Source organism: Pelophylax lessonae (genome assembly GCF_965119305.1).
Source record: "Pelophylax lessonae genome assembly, chromosome: 1".
NCBI lineage: Eukaryota > Metazoa > Chordata > Amphibia > Anura > Ranidae > Pelophylax > Pelophylax lessonae.
In genome coordinates, this window is record NC_138768.1 from 204987423 (window position 1) to 205009222 (window position 21800).

Sequence of the window (21800 nt, forward strand, 5' to 3'; positions counted from 1 at the left end):
GGATCAAGGGTTATTGCCCAACTTCTGGTAGAAAATTTTCAGAAGTTCTACTTCAAGCTTTCCACAATTCCGAAACCAAAAGGGGTCCTTTATTGGAACTAAGGGCCCTAAATGTTTTTCATTCTTCCCTGAAATTTCCATGGAATCCATAGCCTCCCTCCATCAGAGAGAGGTTTTGACCTCTGTGCATCGAACACTTACTTTGCTGTGGGCCCCCAGCACTTGCAATTTGTTTGGCTTGTCCTGCACACTGCTTGCCTTACAAAACTCTAATTGTTGGATATTTGGATAACTTTCTCTTAAGGGGAACAGTCAGTTTGATTCATAAATGTCCTATAAAAGTTTGGTTGTACCCTAAACCATCAGAAGTCAGCTTAAATGAGACCTTTTCTTCCCCAAGACAAACTTCTAATACTCCACTTGCACTCTCCATTATTTCAGCCCAGGAGTCATCCAGTTCTATGCTTCTGCATAAGAGTCATTGGGCTGATGGTAGCCTCTTTCAAGGCAGTACTGTTTGCCCCCCCCCCCCATTGCATCCATGTTGCGTCTCCAGGACAGGACATGAAGGAAAATGATTGGATCACCAATCGGATACAGACAGCATACAAATAATAAACGAACAGGGGTTTTTAACCTTCAGGGTTCGCTTAGGATTTATTTTTTTGGGAGATATATTTATTTTCTGTTGCTAGAGTTTTTTATTGCAGGTTTCATAGCATACACTTGTTGCTGACACAAGCAAAGTTGCCCTTTGTTTGCAGCACATACTGCACACTTATACATTAAATACTGTAAAGTAATGTGCACCAAAACACGCTGTTGCCAGAGCTGCCATTACATTTAGGAAATTCCCTAATTTAAAAAAAAAGGGTCAGGCAGGTCTAAAGTCCGAGGCAGAGTAGTAGATGGCAAGCAGGTTATTGCAGGACATAGTGGTGGTCAGGCAGCATAATCTAGAAGCAAGGCATGTCTTCTTTTTCTATCTCAGAGTGGCAATGCTATATAGCGATAAGACGTGCAAGGGGTAGTTGAGTGCCTGATAAAGTCTTCCTCTTCTCTCTCCTCGGGCACAGAGCAGCCCAGTTGTCTGCAGGTGCTGCCAATGCACCCACTTCCTCCTTCTCCTCTTCTTCTGCTAATCCCATTATGGCAGCTATAAGGAGTCAACAACATAACTTAGTCGCACAATCACTGACTTGCTGCAGGAGATTAATTTTGGTAATGCTCAAGAATTCCTCCTTTTCTAAAATTGAGGATAAGGAAGATAGCACCATGGCCATAGAGGGAGAGGAGGATTCAGCCACACAGCAGTCAGGATAAATGAGGCAAAGAGCTGCAAGAGGCAGTGATGTTCCAGTAGCTGAAGCTTACAGTGAAGTGGGTTCCAGGGATGAAGCGGGATGATGAGGTGGGAGACCATACAGGAATGGCACTGATTTGGGAGGAGGGATGTTCTGGGGGAGTGGCAGAACTGCAGCAAGTGAGGGTTTTGCCAAGAGGCAGGGGCTGCTTGCAGAGCGCTGTAGGAAGGGGCCATCCTAATCTATCTGGCGCTGGCTATTACTATTCCCAGGGCTGGTCCACAGTGAGGGCCTTTTTATTGTATCTGCTGCCAACAGCACCGTTTTGTCCTGCAGCCTCTTCCTGTATTGTAACAGCTGTAGTGCCAGCTATTTGGGTACCACATGCATGAAAAAACACATAAATCTGCATCACAGACAAGGAGATAAGTCAGAGGAAAAGGGCTCTAACTCCTTCTTGTCCCTCATTTTCTGCATTCCCCCACCCATAACATTCTCCTACTGCATCAGCCACAACATGGCCTCTTATGACAGGGATAGAAGTCTCACAAGGTGTTTCTGAGGCTTAAGATATGCCACATCAAGCTAGGAAGAGGTTCATAGAGGTTATGTTGAAGAGGGTCAAGCTAAGCCAATTCTCCTACACCCAACCTCTCATCTCCAGTAACATGCTTCCAAAGGCTAATGGCTCTCTTGCTGCTGCTGAAGCAGAAGAAAAAAATGTCCCCAAATCACCCCTCTGCCCAGCGTTTTTATGGCAACTGTCTAAAACTGCAGACGAAGTCTATTGAGACGAAACGTTGGCGACTCCAGATGCAACGTCCACACGCCCCCTGAAATTTAGCCGGCCTTCACCATTCTTGCTACTTGGGACTGTTCGCGGGACGCCGCACCTTCATCCCTTGTTCTAGCGACATTGACAAGCCTGTCTATTTATGATAAATTGTGAGTAATATTTTTTAATAAAGTGGAATTTATTTTTTAAACGGGATTACGCTATGGGCCTCGTTTTCTTTTCTCTTTACATATTCATTTATGTTTGATGAAAAATACTGAGGAGTGCCAATCCCATATTGATCCTTTGTACGCATCTTGAGAGGAGGCATTCATGTAACATCAGACCTTCAGTGATTAAAAGCTGGGAGAGGCTGACTCATTAAGTTGAGCAGCCAATGAAATCTGGTAAGCTGCTTAACATATTCCATCACTGAGGTGTTCCCTTCCTTTACATACCCTTGGTGTCACGGGTTGAACCACTCCTTGGAATATTGTGCACGTGGATTTATGATTTTATTCTCACATCGTCTGTATTGGGACTCATTCATTTGGACACTCCCATACCTACTTTTTTCGTTTATACACATTATTGTGATTATTATTTTTCTCCAGTCATTTGGACACTATTTTTTATTTGTGTGATCATTAATAATTTTAGCGCTACACTTTTATGTTTTATTGTTAATTTGAGTCACTGTTGGTTGATTTTGTGTTGGCTGCTGATATCTATTTATCATTTTAATTTATCATAATAGCGCGGAAATTTTTTTATCTATTTATAACTGTCTAAAACTGCTGGCTTTGCAGCTGTTCTTATTTCTGCTTGTGGAATCAGCTCCTTCTGCAAATTTATGACCTGGCCACCAAGTTTTTCCCAGAAAGCCTTCCTTGCCCTCCACCACCATGTGAAATATAATATATCTGTGTGTTTGGACCACGCTGTGAGTGGCAGGGTACACATGACCAAGGTAATGCTATGTCCTGGGGGAATCTTCTGGAACCTAGGAGGAATGCAGGATGGGCTGACCCCATACCATTTTTAGCCAGACAAGGTAATATGTGACCATGGGAATAAACTGCTAGCCACCTTTCGCCAGGAAAAATCATATTCGCACCTTGCTTTGCACATGTCCTCAACCTAGTGTTTAAGTTGTTCATCATTCATTATTCTGGCTTTCAGGAGTTCCTTCATCAAGCCAGAAGGGTTTGTGGCCACTTTAGGCAGTCATACCCATCTATGGCTCCCCAGGTACAAATGCACTGCCAACATCACCTTCCTGCAAAGTGCCTTATATGTGACATCCCCACATAATTGATCTCAATGCTAGCTATGCTGCAGTGCATGGTTGGCCCTACCATGGGTCCCACTGGGTCCATTGGTCCCCAAGGCGGAACTTCAAGAGGGATGGCTCCTCAATTCGTCAAATTAGGTGGTGGCCTTAGGCCTCGCGCTCACAGGGGCCTTGTGGCCACCTACTTTGCCTAATTGAAGAGCCCCCCCCAGGGCTCCAGAGATTAACCACCTTGTTCATCCACCTGGCCAGCACCTCTCCCTCCTCCCAGCCAGATGAGGGACCACTTCGCTAATCTGGGATTGCCACCCACACGGGCCGCCTACAGACAGGCTCCAGGGAGGGCAGGTGAGGGACGGAGGTGGAGCCACAGCCACCACAACACTGTGACTGGAACCTAGCCGTTACCTCACCCGCCGGGCACACTGCTGGAGTGGACAGACAACAGGAACACCCATGCTTCACCACGTTATTAGAGTCACTTAGGCCAGTCAGAAGGCGATCAACCCAGCCAGACTGTCTGCAGGTCACAGATGAGTCCCGGTCCAGACACCCTGTCCTCTCCTCCTTCCCGAGAGAAGACTGCATGTTGCCATGGCAAACGCTGGGCTGTATGGGGGATTGATTGGAAATCATAAAGTTGACTGTAAATGTCATGCTCATGTCATGTGTGGGGGTCTGGGGGTGGGGGTCTCGATTTTACCTGGTTGATTTAGGGCCAGTTCCCACCAGCACATGGTCAGTGCAGCTAAGGTACACTGTGCACGTTTCCCACGCAGCAGGTGAACACACTACCCTTGCAATTAGCTGCATGTGGGTGCCAATGTATTGTTAATAGCACCCCAAATGCAGATCGCAAATGCAGTCTGTTTACAGGCACAAAATCGCATGGTACCACAGTACTTTGCAGTTTGGTGCAGTGTGTTTTTAAAAGTAGTGCAAATACTACTTTTTTTGCAGTCTGTTACTTTTTGCAGCCAATTCAAATGAATGGACTGTCAAAAGGCTCCCCAGGGTGTGTGTTTTTCCATGTGATCCTGGTATGAACAGGCCCTTAACCTAGGTTCACACTTCAGTGTTTAGTACAAATACTGACTTCCTGATAAATTACAATTTAGTTTTAATTATTATGATATAAAATAATGGATAATTTGGTGGGAGTTATTTTTTTTTTTTATTTGGGGGGCATTTATTTCTTGGACCCAGGCAGCGCAATGTCTTGGGCCAGCCCTGCTGCAGTGACTGCACCAACAGAGTGTCATTAATGAGCAGGTTTTAGGGAGCTGAGGTTCTTTTCACTGCCTCAATTAGTTCTGGTGTGACGTGTTTTGGCACCTTTTTACTGAGATTACTAAAATAGGGAGCTGCAATTACATAGTTACATAGTTAGCCTGACTGAAAAAAGACACAAGTCTATCTAGTTCAACAAACAGAACTATACACACACACACACACACACACACACACACACACACACACACACAATACAATATATATATATTGTTCAAGAAAATTAAAGAAACACTTTAAAAACACATCTGATCTCAATGGGGACAAATATCATGCTGGATATCTATAGTGATATGGACTGGGTAATGTGTTAGGAATGAAAAGATACCATATCATGTGTTGAAAATAAAAATGATCAACCTACAGAGGGCTGAATTCAAAGACACCCCCAAAATTAAAGTGAAAAAATGATGCAGCAGGCTAGTCCATTTTTCTGATATTCAATTGCAGCAACTCAGAATGGTACTCAGTAGCTTGTGTGGCTCCCATGTGCTGGTATGCATGCCTGTCATGCTCCTAATGAGCAGACAGATGGTGTCCTGGGGTATTTCCTCCTAGATTTGGACCAGGGCATCACTGAGCTCCTGAAAAGACTGAGGTGCAACCTGGCGGCATCAGATGAACTAAAACATAATGTCCCAGAGGTGTTCTATTGGATTTAGGTCAGACAAGCCTGGGGGTCATGCAGTGGTATCAATTCCTTCCTCCTCTAGGAATTGGCTGCATACTCTCGCCACATGAGTCCAGGCATTGTCAGGCACTAGGAGAAACCCAGGACCAACTGCACCAGCATAGGGTCTGACAATGGGTCCAAACACTTTATCCCGAAACCTAATGGCAGTCAGGGTGCCATTGTCTAGCCTGTAGAGGTCTGTGCGTTCCTCCATGGATATGCTTTCCCAGACCATCACTGACTTATCACCCAACCGGTCATGCTGAACGATGTTACAGGCAGCATAACATTCTCCTCCGCTTCTCCAGACCCTTTAACATCTGTCACATGTGAGACAAGCAAAAAGAGAAAAAAAGAGAAAATTGCCGCCACACACGCATGCCACCATCTGAGCCAAATACGTTTATCTTGGTCTCATCAGACCACAGAACATGGTTCCAGTAATCCATGTCCTTACTCTGCTTGTCTTGGGCAAACTGTTTGTGGGCTTTCTTGTACATCATATTTAGAAGGGGCTTCCTTCTGGAGGACATGCAGATCAATTTGATGTAGTGTGTGGTGTATGGTCTGAGCACTGACAGGTTGACCCCCTACCCCTTCACCCTCTCCAGCAATGCTGGCAGCACTCATGCGTCTATTTCCCAAAGACAACCTCTGGATATGATGCTATGCACGTGCACTTAACTTCTTTGGTCGACCATGGCAAGGCCTGTTCTGAGTGGAACCTGTCCTGTTAAACAACTGTATGGTCTTGGCCACCGTGCTACAGCTCAGTTTCAGGGTCTTGGCAATCTTGTTATAGCCTAGGCCAGTGATGGCGAACCTTGGCACCCCAGATGTTTTGAGACTACATTTCCCATGATGCTCATGCACCCTGTAGTGTAGTTGAGCATCATGGGAAATATAGTTCCAAAATATCTGGGGTGCCAAGGTTCGCCATCACTGGCCTAGGCCATTTTTATGTGGAGCAACAATTATTTTTTTCAGATCCTCAGCGAGTTCTTTGCCTTGAGGGGTCATGTTGAGCTTCCAGTGACCAGTATGAGAGAGTGAGAGCGATAACACCAAATTTAACACACCTGCTCCCCATTCATACCATGAGACATTGTAACACTAACGAGTCACATGACATCGGGGAGGGAAAATGTCTCATTGGGCCCAATTTGGACATTTTCACTTAGGGGTGTACTCACTTTTGTGGCCAGCGGTTTAGAAATTAATGGCTGTGTGTTGAGTTTGAGGGGACAGCAAATTTACACTGTTACACAAGCTGTACACTCACTACTTTACATTGTAGCAAAGTGTCATTTCTTCAATGTTGTCACATGAAAAGATGGAAACACTGAAATAAAAAACCTGATTTATTACTAAACCACCCAGTCAATACAAATATAGTGAATATAACCAATACTCACCGGGCTACAAAAAATATACATTTTTTAATAATCACAAATCAGAAAAAAATACAGAACTAAGAGTCTGTACAAGATAGCAAATCCTTAAAATGGTACCAAAATCACATCACACACACCTGAAAACATGCACACAACCACCCCTAGCACTCCACAAATCCAAATAAATGTGAAAAAACACAGGAAAATGGTAGAATGTTCAATAAATTGGTGATGGGATCCCCATACTAAAAAAAGGGGGAGGAACTTAAAAGATAAGGGACAAACTGATGGACTAATCCATAGATGTATTGAAAAGTCTCCTTTTCCACTGGTAAATTGTTGTTGAAGGATAAAGATAGTGACCTTGGTTGGTTCCGTTGTAAAGGAAGGATCTGTATGTGGTCCAGAGGAGGCATACCGTTCACCAAGGGACAATGTCACAAATGAAACCAGAAAAACATCTGATATGAAGGTTTAGGTGAGCTGTGTGAACAAAAAGCTTCCCTCACACATCACAGGCATATTAATCCATTGTGTATCTTCCAAACAAACAAGGAAAGGACCCTCAGGTCACTCAGATAAATTGACTTACATTGATTGATTAGATAAATGAGGGCATACTCATCCATCTAGTAAGGCCATAGAAAGCATCAAAGCCATCAGTTGTCATGCAGATGAATGTGAGTCCCAAAAGTCCATAATCCATAATTCCATCACCAAAGGGGGTGGCAAGAGGGGTTAATGGTTTGTACACCTCACCGGTATCGCCGGGCGTAGGCCGGCTTCCTCAGAGGCAAAGTAATGAATGACTTGTTCCCATTTGTTATATATACTATGTCTATCAAGTGTTTGAACATGGCCGCCATGCCACGTTGCGTTTGCTAAAACATGAAAAGATTTAATAAGATATTTACAAAAATGTGATCGGTGTACTCACTTTTGTGAGATACTATATATATATATATATATATATATATATATATATATACAAATACATAAACACATATACATACTGTACACACACACATACATACTGTATACATATATATATATATATATATATATATATATATACATATATATACATACAATCCTATACATATATATATATATATATATATATATATATATATATATATATATGCAATCCTATACCCACAGTTGATCCAGAGGAAGGCAAAACAAAATACAATAAAGCAATGAGGCAAGGATTAGTGATACAGTACCTCTCATGATTCCCTTTGAGCACACACTGTATTACCTGATAGACCAGGAACTGGAGAAACAGCTGCAAGAGAAAGAGGAGGACTTGCTTGTTGTTTCAGAGCCAGAAGGAACATTTGCCTACTGCATCCATCTGTATGAGGCAGAAGCAGCAGAAGGCCAAGGAAGGAGACAAGGAGACTTTGGGTGCTGGTAGTGAGAGGGAAATGGAACTGCTTCAAGGTCGACGTTTAACCCCTCTCAAACCCCAGGTGTTGTATCTGGGTGAGGTGAGATTCCTGATACATGGGTAAAATGGCCAATCTACTGCCATCATCCCAGGGGAAGTACAAAATGTGGCATTATGAGAAGAGGTGCTGGATAACAACCTCTTTGCTGCATTTTATGATGGTAGCAGGAGCCCCTCTGATGACCAACCTGATCCCAGAAAGGAGGAGCCATGGTGGAGACTGTCTCCTGTGTGTCTGTGGTTTCCAGATAGCAGAGCAGCCATTTCACATTTGTTTTGCAGCGATTCTTCATCTATGCTTTTAATTATATAGTTATTCTCAGTTATTGTTTATACAGTATATTTGCATTATTGTAGGTACTGATTTAGCTTACAATGAGAAAAAGAATGATGTGCTCATAAACTGAGGTACTCCTTTAAAAACTTGCTTTCAAACAGAATATTGAAGTCATTTGAGCCACTGCCTAAAATTGTTCATCCACTAACAGAGACTATAAAAATGGATAACATCTTGATTTTATTTTCTGATGTACAAATAACTGCTAGCTATGTTCTCCATATGCTCTACAGGAAATATTGTAAACTGATTTAACAGTTGTATGTGAAAATATCCTATGAGTAAAGGATTCCACAGTGTTTATAGTATAAACATCCATTATGATCTATTTCCTTGAATAGTGTGCTTGGCAGACACAGAAATTAAACAGAGCAAATTGCCTATTCAGTGGTATACTCATGAAACTGCTAAGCATGGAAGATAATCTACAAATCACACACCCTTTTGTATGCAAAAACTCAGTACACAATTCTGGTATAACATAAATGGTAATGAATTGATAGGCAAAAATAAAATATTATCAAGCCATTTGTTGGACACCTATTTACAAGCTAACTCTGTAAAACCATTGTTTTTGTTAGTATGGTATTTGGCTTCATTTTTTGATCTAGAGTCTCGCTTCCTCCTAAAAACCCAATCAATGACTATAAATTGCCTAAACACCTCACAAACACCCCACACACACCCACCCCCACACAATGGATGATATATGACATTGCTTTAGTGGCAGGTAGTAAAGAGGGCAGATATAACTTAGTGCCAATCACCTTTGCTTGGCAACGTCTCTCTGTTTGACACTTAATACCATTAAAACCATAATTTGACAATTCAGCTAGAATGTAAGGATGTTTAGGATATACAGAAGAATTATGCTTGCAGTGCATACATAAAAAACACACTAATTTACCCCAAAAATATATTTTATTGTAAGAAAACAGATGTCAACCAGGTACACATGGAATTGTAAAACAAACCAACAGATTTGCCCTTGTTAAACTTGAACAAAGATTTGACTTTTGTTCTTTAAAGTAATATTTGGTATATTCTAAATTGGTTCTGTGGTATGTTTTTTTGCTTCTTTTTCACTTTGTTCTGGAAGACTAGTCTTTGGAACCAATTGTGTAAGGAAACATTTTTAGAACACCTTTTTTACGAATTAATTAAATTTGAATAATATGTAATTGTGATCTAGGCTTATGGTAAGTAACCAAAATAACAGACACTTGTTGTGAAGACGGGGTTTGTTGACGGGTATGGTTTATCCCAAGTGATTGTGTATGGAAAGTGTATGGGCAGATGAAGATGGGGCTATACAACGTCTCAATTTTAAACTGACCTGTTGGAAGATATGATTTACTGTCTATGTCAAATATTACAGCCAATAGTGATTACACTATTTACTGACCTTCTGGATGGTTATGAAGCATAACCTGATAATGGAGCTGCCTACAGTAAATCATTTACAAAGCACCATTTTCAATAGTATATTACAAGGCACATGGGAGAAAAATACAGTACTTTGAAAAATGGTATGCCACAGAAAACATGAAGCATTCACGGTATTTTGCTACAGCAGATGAAGAGCATAATTCACGTCAATTATCTATTATAAAGCTAATGAAAAGGTCCAGTGTTTGATGTTATGAACTTCCATTAAATGAGCACCTGAACTCCTCCAACTGATCGGAAAATATCTATATCAAATAGTTGAAAGGGCAAAATGAAAAAATAGAATCAGTAAACAGCAGTGGTCCCCAACCAGCAGCTTGTGAGCTACATCTGGCTCTTAGCTCCCTTTGACATTACTCATGGCATATTTTTGTTACTTTTGTTCAGACTATAGGGTCTTTAAATGTGAACACAACTTGACTAATGTATTCCCATTAAGATGAATTTGTCTGAATTTAAAGGAACCACAGCAGTTCAGAGCTTATCTATTCACAAATCAATAAAACAAAATGGCTCAATTACCACAAAGTAAAATAACAAACAAACAAGGCTCTATGCTCATTTAAATTAATTTTCATAATGCATGTCATATATTACTGTAGCAAATAAATACACATTTACAGTTTACTGGGCACTATAGCAAAATACCTCCAAATACTTACAAACTGCAAAACAAATATTGATGAATGTGGTAGATGATAAAGCCATACTTTTGATTGGTTTGGTATAATACTTCAAATCAGGGTTTACCCAGGCATCTTTTTTTACCTTATTAATACATTTAATAAATTTATGTTACAGAAATCCGAGCCAGATTTTATAGAAATACTCAGATAGCTTATAACAATAATTTGCAATGGTAATTAACTTTTTTGGTGAGCTTCAAAGCTGTTTCTAAAAAATATATACAATATATCCCAAGTTACTGTGGCATAAGTATTTCATTGATGTGTTTCATATCAAGCATCATTAATAATATATGCATTAAATTTTAGCAACCTGCTGTGTTACATGTTTCAGTGCCAGGGTATTGGTCATGTTAAAGTTTTTGTAAAATTAATGGATAGACTTAAAATGATGTTACACCCTAAGTATACAATCTTTGATTTGGGACACAAAAAATGGCTTAACAGTAAATGTATAGACTTAAAACTATGTTAATCCATTAGTGGACAAACTGTGTGCATTTGGGGTATTCAGATTTTTTTATTTAACACGATTCACCCCAAGACAATGGCAAGCTGACATTTAGGGTCCTAAAATACTATACTGACACTAATGCCCAGTGTAAATAGTTATGAGCACTCCTATTTAAAAGTGCATGTAAAGAACTTTTTTTTCGCTTCGGATAAAATATGGAAAGGTTAGACCCCCTTGTTAAGTCTTTATTGCTGTCTCCTCGGGGAGTTTACCACTCTAATGTCCTAATGACTGCTGTCACCAAGACAGAGAGTGAGAAGAAATTCAAGTTTTTGAGTTGTCAACAAAGCAAGAAGTATAAGAAAACGCTCCAAAAGAGATACCTATTCTTACGCTAACTCTCTGAGATAGGAATTATGTTCACTTTAGAGAGACTTCCTCCCATTTAAAAACCTGCTGAACTAGCACTTTCCTTCCGGCTCTGTGGTTATGGAAGCTTCCACTGGTGCACAGGGAAGTGATTGTGTCATTTGTCCCTCTTCTCCCCTTGTTCATTCACAGAACAAATTGCATTCTGTGGATGGTTCACAATTTAATGAATTGCACAATGAATAGAAAAAGCCTGTACAGTTAACACACTTGTCCAGAGGTAACTTTTTTACATTTAGGAATTTATAAAAATGTCGGTCCCTGGAGTTCCACCTTAAAGTGATACTGAAGCCTTGTTTTTTTTTAGTTAAAAATACCAACCGTGTCATACTTACCTACTCTGTGCAGTGGTTTTGAACAGAGCAACCTAGATCCTCCTCGTCTTGGATCCCAATTCAGTGCTCCTGGCCCCTCCATCCTGTAGAGTGCCCCCATAGCAAGCAGCTTGCTACAGGGGCACTCGAGCCGAGCCGCAACTCCCTGTGTCCATTCAGACATGGAGCCGCAGTCCAACCCTGCCCTCTTTCTTTCCTCATTGGCTCACTGACTTTGATTGACAGCAGCGGGAGCCAATGGTGCTGTGCTGCTGTCTAAGCCAATGAGGAGGGGAGTCCAGGAAAGCTGAGTCTCTCATGCAACATTGCTGGATCTAGATGGACCTCAGTTAAGTATTAGGGGGGCTCCTGCACACATTTCCAAATGAATTAGATAAAAAAAAACTTCTGCCTTTACAACCACTTTAACCTGCTTTGCTGAAAACTAAAAACAAAGTTTTGGCTATACATACACTGTAAGCTAAGCTGTGCTCTGTGTCAAACTTTAAATGTTATAAATATTTAAATAACATTACATTAGGCTACTTGTGGTTTTTTAAAAAAAAAAAAAAAAACAATAACCGATAACATCCCATTGGACGAAACACGTCGGGGAGGAGAAACTAGTGCTGACATCAGGCCAACGTCCGATTCTGGGTCGGGAGTGGCACCCATTGTCATATGGTTTTATAATTCATTTTCTTTTGGCTTTTATTATACAAATCCAATAAATACTACACTATGGAGGCTTTATCTGGCTCCCGGTGAGCTTTATTTACCACAGCTACATCTGGATGGTGCTGTACAGCCTTTCCCACAACAGATGGCAGATCTACACTGAATGCGTGTTTGCTTTTCCAGTGAGTGTTAATTTTACAGGGGTGTAGTGGATGATTCTGGAGCACTGTACTGGATCACTTCTTCACGTTTCAAGTCACCATCTATTTTTTGTGCACATCTTTGCACTGAACTTTGTACTTTCACCAATAGGTTTATATTGCTGATCCTTACATGGGACTATGCATTTAAATCTATATTTTTCACTATGGTTTTTTATTGTTTATTTTCATTCAAGATTGGACTTATATATATATATGTTTTTTTTCACTTTAGCACTTTTTGGACTTTATTTTAATGTGCTGTCCATTTAAAACATTTAAAAGTATTCACATTTCATTGCTGTTCATTTACTTTTGGTGCTACACATTTTTCTTAAGTTTACATTTGGTTGTTACTTCTGTTATTTAGCCTGCTTTGAAACAATTGTCAGCATCTTTGTAAAATTTTTATATTTATTCAGCATTCACAAATGTCGGCGTGTCCTTTATTGGATCAAACTACACTGTGTGAACTGCTACTTGTATACAAAACTCATATAGTGGGCTTAATTTCAGACAGAGACCATTACAGCTGTAAAAGTTTAAAGGCTCGTTCATATGGAGGCTCAGCCCTGTAAAGTGTGTACAGCAGTTGGTTTATCTTACTTGTACTAGCGCTAAGCTGCATGCCGGCAGCCTATATAAGTCAATGGATATGCATCAGCTTTATGGCCTGCACAGCCGAGTTTGACCAGTAAGCACTGACAGGTGCATGGCTTTGGACATACAGGGTGTGCTTCAGAGGCAGTGTACCTGGTGTGCTAGTCCATACAGTAAGTCCATACAGCTAATGTGTATTTATTCACTTATGTAGGCTGCCTGCATGCAGCTCAGTGCTAGTACAAAAACATAAGCGTGTAGGCTGAGTGTCTGTGAGTGCACCCAAAAGCTGCTGTAGCAATTAATACATTTTGTGAAGAGTTGTGTATTAATATGTTAATTAATTTATCAATGTGAATTGTTTGTAAAAACAATTATTACATAAACAACTAACACAATTACTTGGGATTTATCTGTATGTATAATTTCTTCACAGCTGTGCACTTTCATTATTTGAGGCTACAATATATTTAAATTACTATAACCAAAGCTGGCATTTTCATAAAACAAAAAGAAATGTAAAACATTACCACTTCTACATTATTTTTCCTGAAACAGTCACTGTGCAGGGGTGAGACAAAAAAAGAGAGTGGTCCATTACAATCAGTCACTTCCTCCTTAAAGCTTTCAATATGAACACATGCTCAGTTGGATAAATAAAGGACCAAATGTGGTTGTTCTTCTCTGAGTTTAAATGTGCCCTTTAGTTTAAGAGATGTCTATCTGTAGTCTCATTCTGAGAGTCTCCCCCAGCTCTCCTAGGAGGTAGTTGTCTTCGTGTTTCTCTTCCAGTTTAGTAAAGTCACTTTTCTTATACAGAGGGATGCTGATTATACCCAGTGTGTAAGTTCCTGGCTGGATATTCTTATGAGTTGCATGGAGGTAACTAAGTCCATCCCTTTGGTTTATACGGAAGATGGTGTTATTGCCTTGAGATATAACATAGCGTACGTGGTTGGTAAGGGGTTGGATTGCCGGAACAATTTCCAGGATGTGGTTCTTTGTACTGAGTTCAGAGATGTTTATCTTAATCTTCAATTGCTCTTCTATATCCAGACTCTTCAGACTTATCTTTTCATCCTGTGTAAGTGAATTATAATAATATAAGTGGGCAAGAAATGTGCAAACAGTATAACTAGGTGTCTTATCTAAAGAGACCTTGACTTTTATTTTAATACATTTTACTTTAATTGGACCCATTGCAAACTGTGTACCCTTTTTTGGCTAATAATAATAGCCTAAGTCACAAATACTATCTCTACACTAGTGTGCCGATTTGTAGCATTACTTTGATCACCTTGTCACATTAGAGCAAAGGCTCTGTGTTATTTTCACATTTTATCCCTGTAGACTATATTATATTTATAACCTGCAGATCACTGCGAAACATTTCTACATACAGGGAATTAAAAACCCCAATGAAGTTGAGATTTATACCACAAAAAATGTGTGCCAGTAGATATTGGATGAGTATCTTACCATTAGAGGTTGTGTATCATTGGAACTTCTCTTGGCTCTTCCAGATTTCTTTGGGTAGCCATTGATCTTACATTCATAGCATGCTTCTGGGGAAAGAGCATTCTCTTCACTTTCATCTCTAGCAGTAGATAGATACTGGCCTCTGTTGAATCCAATGCTGGACACACAGTGCCTGCAAAAATAGAACATCAGTTTATTTTTACATTGCTCTATTACATGCATAAAAATATTTATGGCATGTGATTGGACTTTGGAGCGAAACAGAGCCAAATGCTATAGTTTGTTTACTTTCCAACTACAACAGGTATTCTACAACAGGTATCTGGTATGATTTACATATACTTGTAATACTACATTAATTTTAAAAATGCCATTGATTTCATTTAACATTTTTGACAATTTAAAATTAACACAGGTGGTGGACACTTTTTGGTGTCTGAAGATTTACATATTTGGAAATCTAAAGAAAAAAGGATATGTCTATGGACATTTTGACATAATTGTAAATATAATACTATAGTGGGGATAATTAAGGCTGCTTTGAGGTAATAAGTTGTGTTTATGCCTAATTCTAGTGATGGGCTAAACACCCCCCCCCCCATTTCGAAACAGAACCACAAACTCAATAAAGTCTATGGGACTCAAACTTGAAAAATCAAAAGTCCCCATTTTGAAGGCTTATATGCAAGTTATTGACCATAAAAAGGGTATGGGGCCTGGGTACTGCCCTGGGAGACATGTATCAATGAAAAAAATATATAAAAAAAAGATTGTTTTTAAATGAGCAGTGATTTTTAATTATGCGTAAAGTGAATAAATACAAATCCTTTTAATATAGTGCCTGGGGGGTCCCCTTAGTCTGCCTGCAAAGTAGTGCATCTGTACCCTGTACAGAATATGCTGCAGCAACACTGATACATAGATATATATATATATATATATATATATATATATATATATATATATATATATATATATAAACAATGATATTTAAATAGATTTTCCCAGCTGCAAGCTTTCTTGAAAAAAAAAAAAAAAACGGCAATACATAAATGTAAAAAAAACTGCAAAAAAGAATGGAGTGGGCCTCACCCCAAAATCCATACCAGACGCTTATCCGAGCAAGCAGCATGCAGCATGGCAGGCAAGGAATGGTGTGGGACAAGCGAACACCCCCCTTCCCTCCTGAACCATACCAGGCCACATGCCCTCAACATGGGGGGTTGCTTTGGGGCCTGAGATTCCCCTAGCCTGCCTGTAAAGTGGTGCATCTGTACCATTTATAGAACCTGCTGCAGAAAAACTGACATTGAAATTGATTTTCTCAGCTGCAAGTTTTCTTGAAAAAAAAAAAAAAAACATTGCCAGCAATACAAAAATGTGAAAAAAAAATGGCATGGGGGTCCCCCCAATCCGTACCAGGCCCTCTGGGTCTGGTAGGAATGTTAGGGGAACCCCATACCAACATGTAAAAAATAATGGCTTCTTCCCCAAAATCCATACCAGACCCTTATCTAAGCATGCAGCCTGGAAGGCCAGTGGGTGGCTGGCTTTCTGCCCGCTCCTTAACAACCAGCTATTCACTGTACCCTGATTGGGCAAAGCCTTGTACCTGACTATCAGTCAGGTGCATTGCTTCAGCCAATTAGGGCTTAGAATGCCCTGTGCAGCGCACAGTGCATTGTGGGGCACTCATTGGGCGAACATCCCGCCAAGCACCCCACAAATTGGGTTGTTAGGCAAATACTCGAATGGGCACTGTTTGAGGCCGAACCAATGCTCGGCCTGAACAATTTGCCATTCACTACTTAATTAATGTTAACTTGAACTAAGATTTGGGATTGTTGCACTGATTTATACCGGTTTATATATACAGTACATACTGGCGTAAATATTTTATAGGGATCATTTTAGGATTAATTGGTGAGCTGCAGCATTTGGGAATTGTATATTGTTTGAAGATAGTGCAGAGTTAGTGCAGAGTTGTTTGATTATATATTACCTTAATTTAGTTATAATCAAAAGAGCCACCTAGACAGGCAGGTACATTTAATGAAAGCTTTAAAATTCCAAACATACATTGAATTTTACTTTATTCTGATGGTTCATTTTAAATATATGTTATAATACCATAAAACCCACAATTGTTATAGAGCAGTAAATATAATCCTACCACTTTTCAGCTGCTCATTAGGCACTTATCCTTCATGTCACAATTCCCTCTATTTATAGACTTCTTCCTCCAAGCACATCTGCTTTCACTACTCTGGGCTAGAGGAAACTTTTTTTTTTTTGCCAGTAAATATTTATCTTTTGGAAATAATCAGGTTTTTCTTAAATTAGAGTGTATGCTGCTGTTGCTTCTGTTGGTTAACAATCACGGATATTCGCCAAGCAAAACAACAGTGGATCAGGCTCAATCCAATCTTACTAGGGTTGCCTAGATTTATTGTTCCTAAGGTTGAGGTGAAGAACATTTCTGAAGCCATAAGCCATTGCATAAGTCCTTACCCTTGGCCGGCTCGGTAGTATCCAGGGGGGCATCCACAAACGTAGCCACCATCAGTGTTGGAGCAGCCATAATTACAAGGATTCTTTGATGTACATTCATTCACATCCTGACAGGAAGCTGAAAACTGGTCAAAAGCAAATCCAGGTGGACAACCACATTTGTAGCTGCCAAGTGTGTTGTAACATGAAGCAGAACCACATGTGTTTTGTGCGGTACATTCATTTTCATCTGCAAAAAAAAAAATATGAGGAGGACATTTATGAGAATCTTCATTTTAAAGCTTCAGTGTATGATGTGGTTTGTGTTCACACTGAATATGGAAAACTGGGTCTGGTGTTGATCACCAATGACCCAGGTCATAGTTGTCTATAAAGCAATTAAAAAGCAGCACTGGCCAGCATTTTAAATACATAAGCATGGCGTAGGCAGGCATTTTCTTTATAAAATCCTTCATCCTCTTCCCTGTTAGGGTGAAAAACAAAAAAAAAACAGGAAAAAAGTCCCTGCAATAGAAGAGCTTTTATACACTCTGGCAGCTTGTGTTTCCTACCATCACTCCATTCCAGCACTGCAGCAACCATACACCTCTTTGATGAGTCACTCTTTATGTCCACCACAACAAACTGTTCTTCCATTTTCCAACCCCAAGCTCCCTACTGGACACAGCGGTTATGTGTTGTTAAAAGGATGAAGCCACTGAGCCCAGGGGGTAACATATCAAATGTGTCAAATGCTTAAAAGGTTTACTCCATAGCACAAAGCTGCATGGAACTGGGAGCTGTATTCACTGCTCTGTGCGAGGACATGAGGGGATACATTATTCAAAAAAATTTGATAATTAAATAATTAACTAAATTTAACATTATGACATTAGTGTGGACACTAACAAATTTGGCAAAAGCACAAACTTCATCTAGTTAGGGATTTTCTGCACACTGGATGGTGGTTAGGCTACTGCCCAAGGTTGTATTTACTGCAAAAGACACTCATGGGCCAGTGCCTGGGTAAGCAGGGAAAGATAGCAGCACCTAACCTCAAACTATGTGTTGCTAAAATCAGCAAGAGAACTGTAGGTGAATGGGATCAGGGGATACTGGCTAGTAGATTAACAATAGCTCTGGAAACATGAAACCATCTTGTCTTTCTCTTGTTGGTCTGTATAATTCAAAAGTAGTTGTTAATATAAGGCAGACAGCATGCTTCCCCCAATAGGCTTAGTTTTTACTAAAATAAATTACATGATAAAAGCAGAGCAGTGTTAATAATGCCTAGGGCAGCTAGGTATTTAAAGGCAGTCCTTCTAATGTGTCTAGAACTATAGTATCCCAGTTTTCTTCCAAAACCTGGGTTTAAGAAACTCTTGTCTAGCACCAGGTGACCCAATAAGTCCATTAACATTACAATCTTCATTTGATTTGTAGAAAAAAATGGGACCTTGGAATTGACAGCTTCTGGTGCACTAAATGCTTGGGTGAGTTTGTATATTTCAATACATAAATGATCTGAAACAGGCATTCTGAAATAAATGATCTTTATATCCATGCTATGAGATATGTATCTGCCTATCAATTAATATGGTATATGACTTTTAGTAGATATAATAGACAATTTTATAAGGTAGAGTGCACTAGTCCTACTGTATGTATTTTTCAATGATAATGCATCTGTATCACTATTTACTGGTTATTCAAGCACTTTATCAACTGTATGCATATACAACAGTCACATATTCAAATATGCTAATTTCTTACCAACACACTGGTTCCATTGGTAGTGCTGAACGTAACCCTGTGGGCAGCTACATCGATAGCTACCAACAATATTTTGGCATCCATGTTGGCACCTATGATTTCCATCACATTCATCAACATCTATGAAAATAAGGGACAATAAAGGGAATGATGTCACTTATTTACCTCAAGGCTGCATCTAGCTCAAAATTTCTGTTTGGTGTACTATCCCAGTTTCATATTACTTTATTTACCTATAACCTTATTAACAAGAAAGAAAGATAGACATGGCTAAGGAAGGAGAGAAAACCATAGCGGGATTGAGAATGAGGCAAGACAGGACAAGGTAGGGCATTACTAAGGAAGGCTAAGGTATTCTTTATGGGGAACATACCATCACAGTTTAAGCCCGTTGAATCCAAAGAAAATCCTCTTTGGCACTGACATGCGAAGCTGCCAGGTGAATTTTGGCATTCTCCTGTAGAACCACATACATTGGGCTGTGTACATTCATTATTATCTAGAAAAGAAATGCAATATATATAAAGCATATGCTCATACAGGAACTGAATTAAATCTAAAGTGTTTGACAAAAAAAAATGAATACATAGAAAAGAAGGGTTTTAGTTAAAGTGGCATTTTTTTCCTGAATGAATCTATCACATGGCATAATGGTCCAGTAGGGACTGGCTGAATTTAGGTCAGTGTATGGCCTCGCCTGATTGACAGAATTTGAATATGCTGGTAGGTTAATTGACTATTGTCTAAATTGGCCCTAGTATGTTTATGTATGAATGTGAGTTAGAGACCTTAGATTATAAGTTCCTTGAAGGCAGGGACTGATGTGAATGTACAATATATGTGTAAAGCACTGTGTAAATTGTTGGTGCTATATAAGTATCTGCAATATATAAAGACTGTCTGAAATGTAAAGACGGTGTCACAATAAGAGGCCCCAAACCCCGTGCACCCATTAAATCAGGTCACAGCCATATTGAGTAACATACAGTAGTTACATAGTTAGTATGGTTGGAAAAAAAAAGAAACAAGTCCATCTAGATTAACCAATTAAAGGGAAAAGAAAGGAAAAACATTTTTTTTTTTACAATCCTATGCCCACAGTTGATCCAGAGAAAGCAAAACGAAAAAAAATAAATAAATAACCAAGCAAAGCATGATCCAGTTTGCTTCAGAAGTGGAAAAAATTTCTTCCTGACCCTTCTGAGAGGCAATCAGATATTACCTGGTCAACTTTACTATAAATATTAATATCCAGTATGTACAGTGAGGAAAAAAAGTATTTGATCCCCTGCTAATTTTTTATGTTTGCCTGCTGACAGAGAAATGATCAGTCCATAATTTTAATGTTAGGTTTATTATAACAGTAAGAGACAGAATAATAAAAAAAAAAAACGCATTTCCAAAAAGTTATAAATTGATTTGCATTTTAATGAGTGAAATAAGCATGTTTAGTACTTGATACTTGACATATTTTCTATGGGATTAAGGTCTGAAGACGGGCTAGCCCACTTCAGGGTTTTAATGTGCTTCTACTTGAGACACTCCTTTGTTGCCTTGGCCATGTGTTTTGGGTCATTGTCATGCTTGAATACCCATCCACGACCCATTTTCAATGCCCTGGCTGGAAGAAGGAGGTTCTCACCCAAGAATTGATGGTGCATGTCCCTGTCCATCGTCCCTTTGATGCGGTGAAGTTGTCCTGTCCCCTTAGCAGAAAAACACCTCCAAAGCATAATGTTTCCACCTCCATGTTTGTCGGTGGGGATGGTGTTCTTGGGGTAATAGGCAGCATTCCTCCTCCTACCAACACGATGAGTTGAGTTGATGCCAAAGAGCTCAATTTTGGTCTCATCTGCCCACAACACTTTCACCCAGTTCTCTTCTGCATCATTCAGATTTCATTAACAAACTTCAGACGGGCCTGGACATGTGCTTTCTTGAGCAGGGGGATCTTGCGGGGGCTGCAGGATATCAGTCCTTCGCGGTATAATGTGTTACCATTTGTTTCCTTGCTGACCATGGTCCCAGCTGCCTTGAGATCATTGACATGATTCTCCCTTGTAGTTCTAGGCTGATCCCATACTGCTCCCATGATCATTGAAACTCCACGAGGTGAGATCTTGCATGGAGCCCCAGACCATGGGAGATTGACAGTTATTTTGTGTTTCTTCCATTTGCGAATAATTGCACCAACTGTTGTTACCCTCTCACCAAGCTGTTTGGCGATGGTCTTGTAGCTCATTCCAGCCTTGTGTAGGTCTAAATCTTGTCTATGACATCCTTGGACAGCTCTTTGGTCTTGGCCATGGTGGAGAGATTGGAATCTGATTCATTGCTTCTGTGGACACATGTCTTTTGTACAGGTAACAAGCTGAGATTAGTGCTCCTAGCCTCAGAGTGCTCCTAATCTCAGGTCATTACCTGTACAGGAGACAGCTGGGAGCCAGAAATATTGCTGATTGATAGGGGATCAAATACTTATTTCACTCATTAAAATGCAAATCATTTTATAACTTTTTTAAAATGCATTTTTGTGGATATTTATGTTGTTATTCTGTCTCTAGTTGTTTAAATAAACCCATAATTTAACCTACTGATTATTTTTTTGTCAGTGGGCAAACATATTGAGCTGGACAGAACCAGCTCTTGAGGGAGTTTATTCCACATGATAACAGCTATTACTGTGAAGAAGCCTTTCGGTATTTACGTTTATTTTTCTCCAGACCTA

The 21800-nt window shown here is 39.8% G+C and overlaps 1 protein-coding gene across 1 annotated transcript in view; it reads right to left on the reverse strand.

The window, feature by feature from the left end:
- Positions 1-13596: 13596 nt before the first annotated feature.
- FBN2 (fibrillin 2) overlaps positions 13597-21800 on the reverse strand; it is a 303194-nt gene continuing 294990 nt past the window's right edge. Inside the window, exons 61-65 of the mRNA XM_082258653.1 lie at positions 19446-19571; positions 19073-19192; positions 17321-17549; positions 14810-14981; positions 13597-14410 (exon numbers count right to left, since the gene is read on the reverse strand). Coding sequence (XP_082114779.1) covers positions 14039-14410; positions 14810-14981; positions 17321-17549; positions 19073-19192; positions 19446-19571 — 1019 coding nt within the window. The 3' untranslated portion in view covers positions 13597-14038. The remainder of the gene's footprint in view (positions 14411-14809; positions 14982-17320; positions 17550-19072; positions 19193-19445; positions 19572-21800) is intronic.